The 16,526-nt window shown below is 36.9% G+C and overlaps 1 protein-coding gene across 2 annotated transcripts in view; it reads left to right on the plus strand.

Moving 5' to 3' along the window:
- Positions 1-9,353, plus strand: part of LOC110296479 (hyaluronidase PH-20) — a 10,466-nt gene extending 1,113 nt beyond the window's left edge. For both annotated transcript variants that reach the window (XM_021165182.1, XM_021165180.1), the window contains 3 exons: positions 3,982-5,133; positions 6,108-6,197; positions 8,616-9,353. In XM_021165182.1, coding sequence (XP_021020841.1) covers positions 4,180-5,133; positions 6,108-6,197; positions 8,616-9,110 — 1,539 coding nt within the window. In that variant the 5' untranslated portion in view covers positions 3,982-4,179 and the 3' untranslated portion in view covers positions 9,111-9,353. The remainder of the gene's footprint in view (positions 1-3,981; positions 5,134-6,107; positions 6,198-8,615) is intronic.
- Positions 9,354-16,526: the final 7,173 nt, after the last annotated feature.

Genomic DNA, 16,526 nt, shown 5'->3' on the forward strand with positions numbered 1-16,526 from the left:
GGATGGTTGTGAGCCACCATGTGGTTGCTGGGATTTGAACTCTGGACCTTCGGAAGAGCAGTCGGGTGCTCTTACCCACTGAGCCATCTCACCAGCCCGATCCTTTTCTTTTAAAGAAAGAATAATTATGAAGAACAAATGAGACCAGCAAACATTTCTAGAGGGAGGAATGTGTGTCAAATGACCAGAAGACATAGTAGAAACTAGCTGACAATATAGGAAATGAAGCACATTTGTCAGCACTGATTCTCTTTAACAGCCACCCAGTTTCCACTTCTGAGACATGTTCTTAGTACAAAGAGGAGAGCCCCTTTATGATATTTTGCTCTGGGATAGATCACAAAGCTCCTATCATATGCATTTGATCAATTCTCATTAGCTTAAAATGCCACATCATTTTGTTTTAGGGTATTGTATTATGAATTTCTTCATAGCCATTACCCCAAGAGGTTTATATACATTCTTATAATATAAGGGACCTATACACATAGTTCTTTATAATCCATATACCTATATATGCATGGATTATATATAATCCATAGATATAATTCTTTAAAGTTCATATATATCATATATGCATATATATAATACATAATATATGTATATATACACATAATATATATAAACCTATGCATATAGTTCTTTATAATCCATATACCTATATATGCATGGATTATATATAATCCATAGATATAATTCTTTAAAGTTCATATATATCATATATGCATATATATAATACATAATATATGTATATATACACATAATATATATAAACCTATGCATATAGTTCTTTATAATCCATATACCTATATATGCATGGATTATATATAATCCATAGATATAATTCTTTAAAGTTCATATATATCATATATGCATATATATAATACATAATATATGTATATATACACATAATATATATAAACCTATGCATATAGTTCTTTATAATCCATATACACATGGTTATCTATATAATATATATGATTATATATAACTTGGTTTTTATATATTTTATATATTTATGTATTTTATATATTTAGTTTATATATACACATACACACATATTTTTAAAACATGTATTTATTTTATGTATATGAGTACACTGTCATCTTTGACACAACAGAAGAGGTCATCAGATCTCATTACAGATGGTTCTGGGAATTAGACTCAGGACTTCTGGAAGAACAGTTAGTGCTCAACTGTTGAGTCCTCTCCAGACCCCAGTATAATATATATAAAGTTATTATATATATAATGTATATATTATATATATACATATTATATATATAATAGAGTTTGGTTTTTCAAGACAGGGTTTCTCTGTGTGTAGCCCTTGCTGTCTTAGAACTTGCTCTGTTAACAAGACTGGCCTTGAACTCTGAGAGGTCTGCCTGCCTCTGGATCTCAAGTGCTGAGATTAAAGGTATGTGCCACCATTGCTCAGCTGTATAATCCATATTTTGTAGTTCAAGATGTAAGTGAAAACATCTGTAAAATGCAGCAAAGTTGAAAAGTCTGGGTAAGCTGACTTTGAGAATTAAGTCCAACTATATGTTTCTTGATTCTTCCTAGAAAATTCAACTGCTTAGTACAGTACAGGTATTATAACTATTAGTTAAGGAATACTTAGGTAAGAGTTATTTTCTTGTTGCTAAAGAGATTAAGTTGAAGACAATAAATAACCTTCCTGTAAATTATTAATTACAGTGGCTTTTTTATGGATTCAAATTCAAATGCTTCTGGTTCCAAAAATATTGTCTATCAAGCTGGTTTATACTGAATATACACTCACTTATACTCAGTATAAACAAATTAATATGTAAATATGACATTGTTGTACATAAATTGTTATTTTTCAACTTTTTGTTCCTGGTTCATAATTTTTCCCTGGTATCAGAATTTTCTATTCCTTCTTGAAAGTCATAGAAACTTTCATTTTTCTGGATTTTGCTTTTGAATGTGTCATATATCCCCAGAATTCCCCTTCTTTGATAGAGAAAGATAGCTCTTTTTTCCAAAGGTGTTGTTCCATACCAAGTATGGTGGGAATGAGTTCCACCAAGAGGTAAAGGGGAGTGTCAGGCCTTGACACCAGTTCATAGGCAATTATTAGGTATTTTTTGTCTATTCTCATTTTACATAGTTATTATCAATGCTTCCTCCATGCCTATGTAATAAAGTCACTATAAAACCTTGAAAGAATTTAGGAATTCTCAGGTCATAGATCTTGTGAAGATTTCTGGATCGAGGTTCACCTGGGGAAGGTATGAAGCTTTAACTAGCTTCTCTTACAAATTGATCCTATGTATCACCCTACTTTTGTACTTTGCAGCATCGATTACAACAATCTGCTAAACCTGTCTCCAGAAGTTCTGTGTTTAAGGAAAGTAATAAAGCCCAAAGAGAGGGCAGTGGGAAACTTAATGTTTACACAGCTGATTAAAATCTGCTGGACTCAATGATGGTCTCTTGATATGGGAAAGAGAATTTCTGTACTGAGCTGTCAGCTCATGAGCTCTGTGTCTATGAGGATCAGGTCAGAGTTACATTGGATTTGAGAATACCTAGTCAATGTTGTAGAATTCATTGTAGGTAAGGAGAAACCTTCACACTCTTTAAAGTCAAAGAAGTCTTCTGTGTTGGATGTGATATGAGAGCAGGGGTTCAGCTCCACTTCAGCTATTTATTTTTTTTTTCACATATTCATTAAGAGGTATGCAACTGAATTTTGGCAGGTAGATAACTGACTTTTGAAAAAGTGCAAAGGGTAGGACTTACTATCACTTTCATAGGTATGCATGTAGGTATGTATGTAAGTAATGGTCTTCTAGTTAGATTCATCCAGAAGTATTCTCAGGTTCAGGGGCTAATTGAGCAGTTGAAAAGGTTCCTTCATCGTCCTACTGTCTGCCCACATGAAACATATGACCTTTGATAAGGTTAAGATGAAGCAAAGTAATAGTCTCTTGTTGGCAAGATTAAGGGACAATTTAACTAATGCAGAACTCCTTCTGTCTTAATCTCTGATTCTTACCTCAGGCCATTTCATTGCTGTCACACTTCAGAATATCATCAATCAGAATGACAGCGTAGTCTTGCTTTCTGAAACAGTGTTGAAAGATCAGAATTCCTATCATATGTTTACTTCACAAAGCTAGAGTCAACTGATATATAGTCATTTGTTAATTTTAACAGTGAAATCTCTGTAAGATTTGATTTGGCAGTGTTCTAAGAGGATATTAAACTTGTATTCAATCATTACATTACCTGTGGAAAAAAGTGACTTTTCCTTTCTCTCATACTGTCCACTACAGAAGAGTAATAATGAAGTGGGAAAGAGAGAGCAAGTAATAGAAGTGGCGATGGTGGTACACAAATAATCCCAGGGATTTGGGAGGCTGAGGTTCAAGAATTATAAATTCCAGGACACCCAGGGAATTTAACAGTACCATGATCCAATAAATGAGTCAACAAACAATCAAACAAACAAATTACTGGGAATTTACCTCATTGAATATTTGCCTAGCATATGCAAGGATTTAAGCTCATTTCCCAATGCCACCCTCATGTTCATATACACACACATAAAAGAATTAAAAAATATGGATTTTTTTTCAAATTCTGAGACAGGTTGTTTTCAAAAATTGGCAGATCATGACAGAGCAGATTTTCAGAACCAGTAAATACAAATTTGTATTCCTCTAACTGGTATTTTCTAAAATACTGATAGATACAGGACCCTATATATCTGGGAATGAAGTAAGAAAAATAATTACATTCAGTTTTCTGTGGGGTGAGGACTGATGTTGGAAGATGAACTAAGTGTTGATGGTTACAGAGTTTTATCAACACAAGGGAAAAAACTTATTGCTTTAAATACTTCAAATAAAGTCTCCTGTCTTTTGAAATTAATTTAAACTCCTTGCATGAAATTAGAATTGGTAAACCTCTCATTGTGACTACAGTAAATTTGTCTCTTTTCAGTTCTGGATGATTTAACTTGCTCCAAGGTATTCCTGAAATGTAACACAGGAAGAAGAATCTTCAGTGTAAATCAGTCACCATACATTCATCTCCCTAGGTGGCCTCTTGTCACAATCTTTCTAATCTTTTGCATCAAATACTGGACAGACCAGAGTGTGTAAGAAGAAATAAGTGCTTACTTAGTAATTTCTCTCTGTGATGGGAGAGTTGAGATTTAAGGACCTCTTTTGGGAGAGCTTTGTTGAATCTGGGGGCACATTCCAAACAGTGTTAATCTTCCTTTTGATTCCATGCTCCTTGACTGTGGACTATAGGGCAGCACCAATTTTATCAAATACAACTTTCCTTTGGATTTGGAATGTCCCAACTGAACGTTGTGTAGGAAATGTTGATGATCCAATAGACCTGAGCTTCTTCTCTTTAATTGGAAGCCCCCGGAAAACTGCCACAGGGCAGCCTGTCACATTATTTTATGTTGATCGACTTGGTTTGTATCCTCACATTGATGCAAACCAAGCAGAACATTATGGAGGAATACCTCAGAAGGGCGATTATCAAGCTCATTTGCTCAAAGCTAAGACTGACATAGAGCATTACATTCCAGAAAACAAATTGGGCTTAGCTATCATTGACTGGGAAGAATGGAGGCCCACCTGGTTGAGAAACTGGAAACCTAAGGATAACTACAGGAATAAGTCTATTGAATTTGTCCAATCAACTAATCCAGGACTTAGTATCACGGAAGCCACCCAGAAAGCCATACAACAATTTGAAGAGGCAGGAAGGAAGTTTATGGAAGGAACTTTACACCTGGGGAAATTCCTTCGACCAAACCAGCTATGGGGTTTTTATCTATTTCCTGATTGTTATAACAACAAGTTTCAAGACCCTAAATATGATGGGCAGTGCCCTGATGTGGAAAAGAAAAGAAATGATAATCTTAACTGGCTATGGAAAGCAAGCACTGGCCTTTACCCATCTGTCTATTTGAAGAGAGACTTGAAGTCCAATCGACAAGCTACCCTCTATGTCCGCTACCGAGTTGTGGAAGCTATCAGAGTGTCCAAGGTTGGGGATGCATCGGATCCAGTCCCGATTTTTGTCTATATCCGTCTTGTTTTTACTGATCGTACCTCTGAATACCTTCTAGAGGTAAACGAGCATCTCTGACCTAGTATCCATAAATACAGTTTACTGGAAATTAATGTTTTTAAAGGACATGAATTTAGCTTTATATATCACTTAAGAATGTAAACAGGGAAAGCCGGGCGTGGTGGCGCACGCCTTTAATCCCAGCACTCGGGAGGCAGAGGCAGGCGGATTTCTGAGTTCGAGGCCAGCCTGATCTACAAAGTGAGTTCCAGGACAGCCAAGGCTATACAGAGAAACCCTGTCTCAAAAAAGAATGTAAACAGGGCTTGTTCTATATTCTCCCAAACAGATAGAATTACTACACTTTTAGTGCTTATTGTAATTATGTGACCTGTTAGCGGCCATGGAGAACCATAAAATGCTGACAATATTTTAACCGTTTTATTTTTATTTTATGGATATTGCCAGCAGAAGTAATTATAATAGCCTCTTTTGTAATAGTAAAGGAATGCCCAAAGAGTCTGATCCACGAACCAAAGAACATACAGGGCTGGACCTAGGCCTCCCCACATATATGTAGTAGATGTGCAGCTTGGTCTTCATGTGGGTCCCGAACAACTGGAACAGGGGCTGTCCCAAAAGCTGTTGCCTGTACATGAGATAAGTTCTTCTAGCTGGGCTGCCTTATCTGACCTCAGTGGAGAGGAAGCACCTAGCCTCACAGAGACTTGAAGTACTAGGGTGTTTGTGTGTGTGTGTGTGTGTGTGTGTGTGTGTGTAGACCCAGGGGGCCCACACCTGCTCAGAGGATAAGGTGAAGGGGCAATGGAGAAGGATTGTGGGAAGGGGTGACAAGGAGGGGGCAGTCAGCGGGATGTAAATGAATAAGCAAAAAAAAAAAAAGTAAAAAAAGATTTAAGGAGTGTAAAAATATTTAAACTATTATTGATGGGTTAGCGTGCTTGCTTTGTTGGTGTTGTCTTGTGTAAACGCTTCCACGTATTATTTCCTGCTAACTCTATCTCCTCTGCCAGGATGACCTTGTGAATACAATTGGTGAAATTGTTGCTCTTGGTACCTCTGGAATTATAATATGGGATGCTATGAGTTTAGCACAACGTGCGGTAAGTCAAATTGGTTGGAAGTAGATAAAAATAATTTTATACTTAAAGTTTTTGGAGATCGTATTTAGAAAAGTACTCTGTTAAGTACTCTGTTAAGTATTAAGTACTATATTAAGTACAGTGGTGGGCAAACAGTAGATGCGCAGAATCTGCTCAGTCAGGTTGTGTTGCATCTTTTATTATGAAGTAGAAATGTACTTGTCTTCTCATAGTGAGAAAAAGCCAGCCTTATCAGCCCTACCTTATAAAAGTTGATTTTTTTTTAATATTCAGGAGTTCTGTTAGTCACTTGTAAAATACCATCATTATTAAAATTAAAGAATAAAAACACACAATAAGATACATTGTGTTAAAACTCCAAAGAAATAATGCTCAAAATAAGCCAGCTATTTCACTTCCTGTGAACCTCCATGCCTGAGGCTGTATATATCTGTTGTATCTGCACAGGTGGAACACTCTAGAATAGATGCTACTCACTTTACATGCTCACACTGTATAATAGTAGTGTGTTCCGTTCCCAACTCTGCATTTAGTGCAATTGATGGATAACATGAAGGTGACCACTGAACGTTCAATTATATAGTGTTTTTTTAGATTGAAAGTATAAATCTTTCCATAATGTACATATAAAACTATCATCAAATCATCTTCTCTAGTCTGCTTTTTGTTTAACTCTTGTCTCTCTGTTCACTTGACTGATAGTTTCTGAGGATCATTTCTATCTTCTAGATGTCTTGGACTTCTTAAGGTTCTGGATCTTCTGTTACAGTGTTAGTAGATTCATATTATTTTTATTTACTTATTTATTTTAGATTGTACTATATAAATTTAGAAAGAATCTATATAGATTTTTTTAGATTATAATTTTATTTCTACCTTCCCTTTCCTCCCTGTAAACCCTCCCAAATACTCCTTCCCATTCCTTAATATTAATGACCTATTTTTCCATTAATTGTTACTACATACATGTCTCTATACATATATATTCCTAAATATCACCCACTCAGTCTATATAATGTTACTTGTATATATGTTTTCCGTCTTATGTAGCATATGTTGGTTGGCCATTATTTGCTGTGTTGCTGAGGCTGATCTTGAACACCTGATCCTTTGTATTCTCTTAGTATTACTGGAGTGTGACACTAACACACACACACACACCTCTATATCTATATCTATATCTATATCTATATCTATATCTATATCTATATCTATATCTATATCTATATCTATATCTATATCTATATCTATATCTATAATCTATGCTCTAGGGACTAGAGGGCAGATATATTTGCCAGGCAATTACTGACTCAACAATAGAGAATGTCAATGCAAGGAGAATATCAAATAGTGTATATTCAAACCAGAGCTGCCAGTATTCGCTCTCTTTTTTTTCCAAATGTGCTACCAAACTCAGCCCATTCACTAGAACTGTTCATCATGAGGGACTATGACTGTCTTCTATCTATTTTAAAGGCTAATTTCCAAGTTCTAGAACATGGTACTGTGAAGATGGATTACTTCTGCTTCTCCTCACTGTAATCCACACTTTGTCAAAGAACTGTCATTATAAACGTTTGACTAGGAATCATTTGAGGCATCAGCTTTGGAGCCATATTTAATGATATATAAACTCATCTAACAAACAAGAGATTTTGCTTCACCTTTTTATGATTGAGAGTTAACTGAAGAAATGGTAGATACCATGCCCATTTGTCATTTATCTTCACAATGACTCTATGAGACAGGCTTCAAAATCGTCACTAATTTAAAAGAGATGGAACTGAAGCATAACCAAATAACCAATTTTCCTGAAGTGATCCAGATAATAAACTAAGATTTAGAAAGGTTGTGAGATGATGCACCCAACCCTCAAGAGACTGGAGACCCCAGGGAGTTTAGAGGTCAGGAAGGATGGGTAGTGAGGGGTAGGGGCTGGGAACATCCTCATGGGGACAAGTGGGCAGAGAGGAGGTATGGGATGTGGAACAGTCAGAGGGTAGGTGGGTGGGTGGGCGGGAAGTAAAATCAGGAGTGTAAAAAATAAACAAAAACATTTAAAAAAAAGAAAGGTTGTGAGATATCCTTGGTTGGTAGACATGGCCATTAATGAAGGGGGAACTATTATTGGGCAAGTTAACCTCAAAGCCCATAGTCTTAACAACTATAACACTTCATTCTTTTGATTAATTTATGAATTATTGCAGAAAATTAAGGCTAGGATAAGTTAAGCCTTAACTAAAAAATTCTCCAGTAGCCTGATAAACTTACACATTACAAAATTGTTGCTTGTTAAAGTGAAGTATTTCCTACCACTTGTTAGACCCAATGTTTCATTCATCCTTAAGACTTACTATAGTATAGCTGTTCATATAAGAACTTGTGCCTTATTATGCTGACTGTCTTATTATTTTACAGGCAGGTTGCCCAATCCTACATAAATACATGCAGACGACCCTGAATCCATACATAGTCAATGTCACCCTAGCAGCCAAAATGTGCAGCCAAACACTTTGTAATGAGAAAGGCATGTGTTCAAGAAGAAAAGAAAGTTCAGATGTATATCTTCACTTGAACCCAAGTCATTTTGATATTATATTAACGAAAACTGGAAAGTACGAAGTTCTTGGCAACCCCAGGGTTGGAGACTTGGAATACTTTTCTGAACATTTTAAATGCAGCTGTTTTAGCAGAATGACATGTAAGGAGACATCTGATATAAGTAATGTACAAGACGTGAATGTGTGCATCGGTGACAATGTTTGTATAAAAGCCAAGGTAGAACCCAACCCAGCCTTCTACCTCCTACCTGGCAAAAGCCTTCTGTTTATGACAACACTTGGTCATGTGCTGTACCATCTGCCACAAGATATTTTTGTTTTTCCATGGAAGATACTAGTCAGTACTCCTTAGTTTTCTCTACCCACAGCATTTGATGTATTATTATTATTTTTGCAGGCCTCAGTAATTTGGGATTATGAATGGGATTCTGTTTTACAAAAGTAATTCATTTTTTATAATCAAAATTCTATTTTTGAGTTTCAAAGAGAAATGATATATTCTTCTACCAAAGACTGATTACAAGCAAGGCTACTTAGAGATTAGTTTTGGTTTAAAGAGAATGAAGACTGAATAAAATAAAATCACTAGAAAATTAATGTACTTTCAGTAGTTTGTCATTACTTTCAACATGATCAAATAAATATGAAGATAAAAACTTTTTTAAAAAATGGAATGCCTCAAGTCTATTAGTTTACATGTAGAACTATGTTTTTTAGTTAATTCATGTTGAAAAATTTTTATAACTTTTTTACAGATAGCTCAAGTTTAAAATGATAATTCTATTTTTGTATGCGATTTAATATATTTTCAGTATTTAGTTTTATAAAGTATTCTAATTTTCTTTTCATTCCTGATTGTCAAGTTTAATTTCTATACCTGAAAATGCTTATTGCATCAATCCCCTGCCTGCCTTATGGTATTTATGAAGCATTATCATTCAGATGTGCTGGGAAGATCAGTGCGTTAACTTTGAAACATTTTGTTCCAGTCGAGGATGGCAATGATAGTGAATGTGTTCCCTTACCACCTGGGCTTTCTCAAAATCTGCAGTCCCTGTCATCTGATGGCAGAAATATCACTGTTCATCTAATAGCTGGAATGGCATCTCACGTCTTATCCACTCCATCCTCAAACACAAATTCAGTATTCATATTCAGTATTACTGAGTCCAAGTGAAGTAGTGTGTTCTTACTATCCGTGAGTTTGCTATGCATTTGAAGATGAAAGAAAAGAATGTTGGAAAGACGACATAGTGTGTTTTCCATACTATGACAAATTTAAAGGGCTCTAATGTGTAAAGAAGAATTTGGTGTTATCAGAGATTCCTAAAGGAGATGACGTCAAGATTATTTTTACAAGGTTAATAGTTACTAGGCCATAGAGAAGGAATACATGGGATGCACTGTTAAGTGTGGAATAAAGCAAATATCTAAACAATGTAACTTTTGGGACCCACGGAGAATTTAGAACTTTCAGTGAAGGTAATTCTACTTCTGTAGGTGTGTTCTATTTCCTGAACCCACACACAACACTGTGTATCTATTTTTACCCCCTCTACTACTGTCCATGAGGACATGGCTATTATCTACTTATTACACTTGTATCTATATTGTGATAAGCAGTACCTGGGACTGGACACTAGTCTGTTGAATAGTTGTTGACTGAATGAAAGCTAATGGGGACTTAACACAAGATTTTGAATTTGGGATTTACTGTGGCCAATTTACATGACTCAAAGCTGTAGCTTCCACTGCTGTTACAATTCTGCTTTTAATTTTAATATTTTATTAAACTAATAAATTTTATTTTAAAATGTACAACTCAGTATTCTCAGTATTGACATTTTTAAAGTCATCAAAAATAATTTATAATAGTGAAATGCCTCTTAAATATACATGATAGCTTCTGAAGCTAAAAGTAATATGCACTCAACCAGTTTTTAAAATCTATTTGGAACATTAAATATGATAGAAGCAGAAAAAGATCTCTTATGAAGTCCTCTATGAAAGGAAATTGTGACAAGTTCCTGATTAGACAAAAAAAAAAAATGTTCCATCTCCAAAGGAGACTACTACTCAGTGTAACTCTGGCTTCATATAATGAATTGGGTAGTGTTCCTTCTGTTTCTATTTTGTGGAATACTTTGAAGACTATTGGTAATAAGGTCTTCTTTGAAGGTCTGATAGAATTCTGAACTAAACACGTCTGATCCTGGTCTTATTTTGGTTGGGAGACTTTTAGTGACTGCTTCTATTCTTTAGGGGTCATGGGACTGTTTAGATGGTTTATCTGATCCTGATTTGACTTTAGTATTTGGAATCTGTCTAGGAAACTGTCCATTTCAACCAGATTTTCCGGTTTTGTTGAGTATAGGCTTTTGTAGAAGGGTCTGATGATTTTTTAAATTTCTTCAGTTTCTGGTGTTATATCTCTTTTCATTTCTGATTTTGTTAATTTGGATACTGTCTCTGTGCCTGCTGGTTAGTCTGGCTAAGGGTTCATCTATCTTGTTCATTTCCTCGAAGAACCAGCTCCTGGTTTTGTTGATTCTTTGTATAGTTCTTTTTGTTTCTACTTGGTTGATTTCAGCCCTGAGTTTGATTATTTCTTGCTGTCTACTCCTCTTGGGTATATTTGCTTCTTTTTGTCCTAGAGCTTTCAGGCTGTGTTGTCAAGCTGCTAGTGTATGTTCTCTCCAGTTTCTTTTTGGAGGCACTCAGAACTTTGAGTTTTTCCTCTTAGCACTGCTTTCATTGTGTCCCATAAGTTTGGGTATGTTGTGCCATCATTTTCATTAAATTCTAAAGTCTTGAATTTCTTTCTTTACTTCTTTTTGACCAAGTTATGATTGAGTAGGGCATTGTTCAGCTCCCATGTGTATGGGGGCTTTCTGTTGCTATTGAAGACCAGCCTTAGTCTGTGGTGATCTGATAGGATGCATGGGATTATTTCAGTCTTCTTGTATCTGTTGAAGCCTTTTTTGTGAAGCCTATTATATGGTCAATTTTAGAGAAGGTACCATGAGGTGCTAAGAAGAAGGTATATTATTTTGTTTCAGGTTGAAATGTTCTATAGATATCTATTAAATCCATTTTGTCAATAACTTCTGTTAGTTTCAATGTGTCTTTGTTTAGTTTCTGTTTCCAGGATCTGTCCATTGCTGAAAGTGGGGTGTCGAAGTCTCCCACTATTATTGTGTAAGGTGCAATGTGTGCTTTGAGCTTTAGTAAAGTGTCTTTAATGAATGTGGCTGCCCTTGCATTTGGAGCATATATGTTCAGAATTGAGAGTTCTTTTGTTAGATTTTTCCTTTGATGAGTATGAAGTGTCCTTCCTTATCCTTTTTGATAACTTTTGGTTGAAAGTTGCTTTTATTCAATTTTAGAATGGCTACTGCACTTGTTTCTTGGGACCATTTGCTTGGAAAATTGTTTTCCAGCCCTTTACTTTGAGGTAGTGTTGGTCTTTGTCACTGAGGTGCATTTCCTGTATGCAGCAAAATGCTGTGTCCTGTTTATGTATGCAGTCTGTTAGTCTGTCTTGTTATTGGGAAATTGAGCTCCTTGATTTTAAGAAATATTAAGGAATAGTGACTGTTGCTTTCTGTTATTTTTATGTTTGTGTGGTTATCTTCTTTTGGGTTTGTTGAAAGAGGCTTACTTTCTTGCTTTTTCTAGGGTTAGTTTCCCTCCTTGTGTTGGTGTTTTCCCTTTACTATCCTTTGTAGGGCTGGATTCATAGAAAGTTAGTGTGAACATGTGTTTTTGTCGTGGAAAATATCTTGGCTTCTCCATCTATGATAATTGAGAGTTTTGCTGGGTATAGTAGCCTGAGCTGGCATTTGTGTTCTCTTAGGGTCTATATAATATTTGCCCAGAATCTTCTAGCTTTCATAATGCCTGGTTAGAAGTCTGGTGTAATTCTGATATGTCTGCCTTTATATGTTACTTGACCTTTTCCTCTTACTGCTTTTAATATTCTTTTTTTATTTTGTGCATTTGGTGTTTTGAGTATTATGTGACTGGAGGAATTTCTTTTCTGGTCCAATCTATTTGGAGTTTTGTAGGCCTCTTGTATGTTTATGGGCATCTCTTTCTTTAGGTTAGGAAAGTTTTCTTCTATAATTGTGTTGAAGATATTTAAGTTGGCCCTTTAAATTGGGGATCTTCATTTCTTCTATACCTATTATCCTTAGGTTTGGCCTTCACATTGTGCCCCGCATTTCCTGGGTGTTTTGGGTTAGGATATTTTTGCATTTTGCATTTTCTTTGACTGTTGTGTCAATGTTTTCTATGGTATCTTCTGCACCTGAGATTCTCCCTTCTAACTCTTGTATTCTGTTGGTGATGCTTGCATCTATGTCTCCTGATCTCTTTCTTAGGTTTTCTGTCTCCATGGTTGTCTCCCTTTGTGATTTATTTGTTGTTTCTATTTCCATTTTTAGATCCTGGATGGTTTTGTTCAATTCCTTTAGCTGTTTGAATGTGCTTTCCTGCAATTCTTTAAAGGATTTTTGTGTATCCTCTTTAAGGGCTTCAAGCTGTTTACATGTGTTCTCTTGTATTTCTTTAAGGTAGTTATTTATGTTCTTTTTAATGCCCTCTGTCATCATCAGCATGAGATGTGATTTTCAATCAGAGTCTTGCTCTTCTGGTGGGTTGGGGTATCCAGGGCTCACTGTGGTGGGAGAACTGGGTTCTGAAGATGCTAAGTAGTCTTGGTTTCTGTTGCTTATGTTCTTGCCCTTGCCTCTTGCCATCTGGTTATCTCTGCTGTTAGCTGGTCTGGCTGTCTCTGACTATGGCTTTTCCCTCCTGCACCCCTGTGTGTCAGAACTCCTGGGAGACCAGTTCTCTCCAGGAGGAATTTAGGTATGGACACCTGTGGTACAAGGTCACCTTGGAAGTGCAGATGGAAACCAGAAGGATCCTGTCTTTGGCTGTTTCTTGGTTTCTGTGTCCTGATGGCTTGGGGGGCGGGTCCCTTTGATCCAGGAATTTGAACAGAAGTGGTGGTCTTTAGATTAAAATAAATTGGTTATTTTCAAAGTTATGATCTAAGCCAGGCAGTGGTGGTGCATGCCTTTAATCCCAGCACTTGGGAAGCAGAGGCAAATGGATTACTGAGTTCAAGGCCAGCCTGGTCTACAAAGTGAGTTCCAGGAAAACCAGAGAGACCAGCTCTCTCCTAATTATATTTTAGTATGGAGCACTGTGGCCCAGTATCTACAATATATATATATAATATCTAATATATATATATATATATATATTTTTTTTGATTTTCAAGACAGGGTTTCTCTGTGTAGCCCTGGCTGTCCTGGAACTCACTCTGTAGACCAGGCTGGCCTTGAACTCAGAAATTCACCTGACTCTGCCTCCCAAGTGCTGGGATTAAAGGCATGCACCACCACGCCCAGAAACTGATGTATTTAACAGTTAGTTTTTAAAGAGAAAGGATTTGATAATATCTGGGAGAGGACAGGATATATGGATTGGCTTATCAGAATGTGAAGTAGGATGGAATTGCAAAAGCAAAATGAATGATCCCAATTATGTTCTTAAGCTTTTTTATTATTAAAAGTAGATTCTCTCATAAAATACATTCCAGTTACTCCTTCCTCTGCTGTAGAAGTTTGGTCTGGTTTTACCTCCCAGACCCATGCTCTTAAAAGTAAGGCTCAAAATATATTTACAAATATATGGCCATATAGCTAGGCTCTTTTCTGACTAGATCATAACTTTTTTTTGTTTTTTTGTTTTTCTTTTTTCTGAGACAGGGTTTCTCTGTATAGCCCTGGTTTTCCTGGAACTCACTTTGTAGACCAGGCTGGCCTTGAACTCAGTAATCCATTTGCCTCTGCTTCCCAAGTGCTGGGATTAAAGGCATGCACCACCACTGCCTGGCTTAGATCATAACTTTGAAAATAACCAATTTATTTTAATCTAAAGTTTACCATGGGGTTGGCTACCTGTGGTCAGGTCACATGCACCTGTCTCCATACATTTTCCAGGGTGAATCTCCAGCTTGACACTATCCCAGAGTCCTTTCTGTCTTCCAGATATTGTACCTTCTATTTCCTGCTTAAGTCACAGGCCATCAGTTTTATTATTTACAGGTGCCACATCCATAAAGACATAAGATATTCTCTCTACAGGTATATGGATGTGTTTATCAAAAATATAAATTAAGATGGCGAGGCAATATGAATGATCCAAATTATGTTCTTAAGCTTTCTTATTACTAAAAACAGAACCTCTCTCAGAATACATCTCTGCTACAGTTCCTCCTCCCTCTACTTCTCTTTGCTTCCCTCCCCGTCCCCTCTCTACCAGATCCAATCCCCCCTCCATTTTTCCCCTGAAAAAGAGCAGGCCTCTAAGAGACAACAACCAAACAGGACAAAAGAAGACACAACAAGACAAGGCAGAAGCCCTCATAGAGAGGTTGGATAAAGCAACCCAATAGGAGGAAGAATCTCAAGAACAGGCAAAGGAGTTACAGATACATGAATTCCCACTTTTAAGAGTCTCACAGAAACATCAAGCTAACAGCTATAACATATATGTATCAAGCCGGCCCCATGCTTGCCATTTCAATCTCTGTGAGTCCATGTGAGCTCTGCTTAGCTGATTCAATGGGTCATGTCTCCTGGTGTCCTCCATCCCATACGACTCTTACAGGCATCCCTCCCCTCTTCAGTACAGTTTGCTCAGTCTCTGAGGGAAGGGACCTGGTAGAGACTTCCAGTTTATAAAGACTTTCCCTTCACATAATGTCTGGTTGTGGGGCTCTGCACTTGATTCCATCTGTTGCCTGAGGAAGCCACTCTGATTGGAAAAGCAACTGATCTATGAGTATAGCAGAGTATCATTAGGAATCTGTTCATTAATATTTTTTTTGCCAGTTGTGTTTGATTCTACCACTTTTCTCCAGGGTATCCAGCTGTGAGTTCCTGGCAAGCCAATATAGGAGTGTGGCCTCCTTTGCATAGTGTAGGCCTCAAGTTAAATCAAATATTGGTTGGGCACTCCTACAAGTTTTGTGCCACTAATGCCCCAGCATATCTTACAGGCAGGAAAGGCTGTAGACTGAGGGTTTTGTGGCTGTGTTTGTTTCCAGTTTTCTTTCCATAGCCTTCAGAGTACTATCTCACACCAAAGAGACCAGAATGAAGGCTCCATACATGCATCCGCTGGACCCCTCTACATTCAGTGAGCTGAGTAGAAGTTGCCTTTGGCCCCAATGACAGTTTCCAGGGAGCAACCTGCCAACCTGGCATCTGCTTAGATGCTTAAGATGGCTTAGATCTCCATGGGACCTCCTTAGGCGAGAACACAACCAAATCTAACCCAGTCCCACCACTGGAAGCATTGCCTGGCTACAAAAGATGGCCAGTTCAGACTTCGTATTCTCTACTGCTAGGAATTTTCACTAGGGTCCACTGCACTAAGTTTCCCTCCCTCAATGCTCCCCAATTCCTGCTGTCTCTCCCTACACTCTCTTCCCCCATTTCCCTCATCTGATTCCTCCTGTTCTTGTCCCCCACATATGATTTGTTTTCTAATTCCAACCAAATTTGTAAATTTAATGAGGTGATTTTTTTCAACATCTGAGTAATACTCCATTGTGTAAACGTACCACATTTTCCTTATCCATTATTTAGCTGAGGAACATCCAGGTTGTTTCTAATTTCTGGGTACTACAAATAAAGCTGCTATAAACATAACTGGCCAAGTGTCCTTGTGATATGGTAGAGCATTCTTT

The sequence above is a fragment of the Mus caroli genome, chromosome 6 (genome assembly GCF_900094665.2).
Source record: "Mus caroli chromosome 6, CAROLI_EIJ_v1.1, whole genome shotgun sequence".
Classification (NCBI taxonomy): domain Eukaryota; kingdom Metazoa; phylum Chordata; class Mammalia; order Rodentia; family Muridae; genus Mus; species Mus caroli.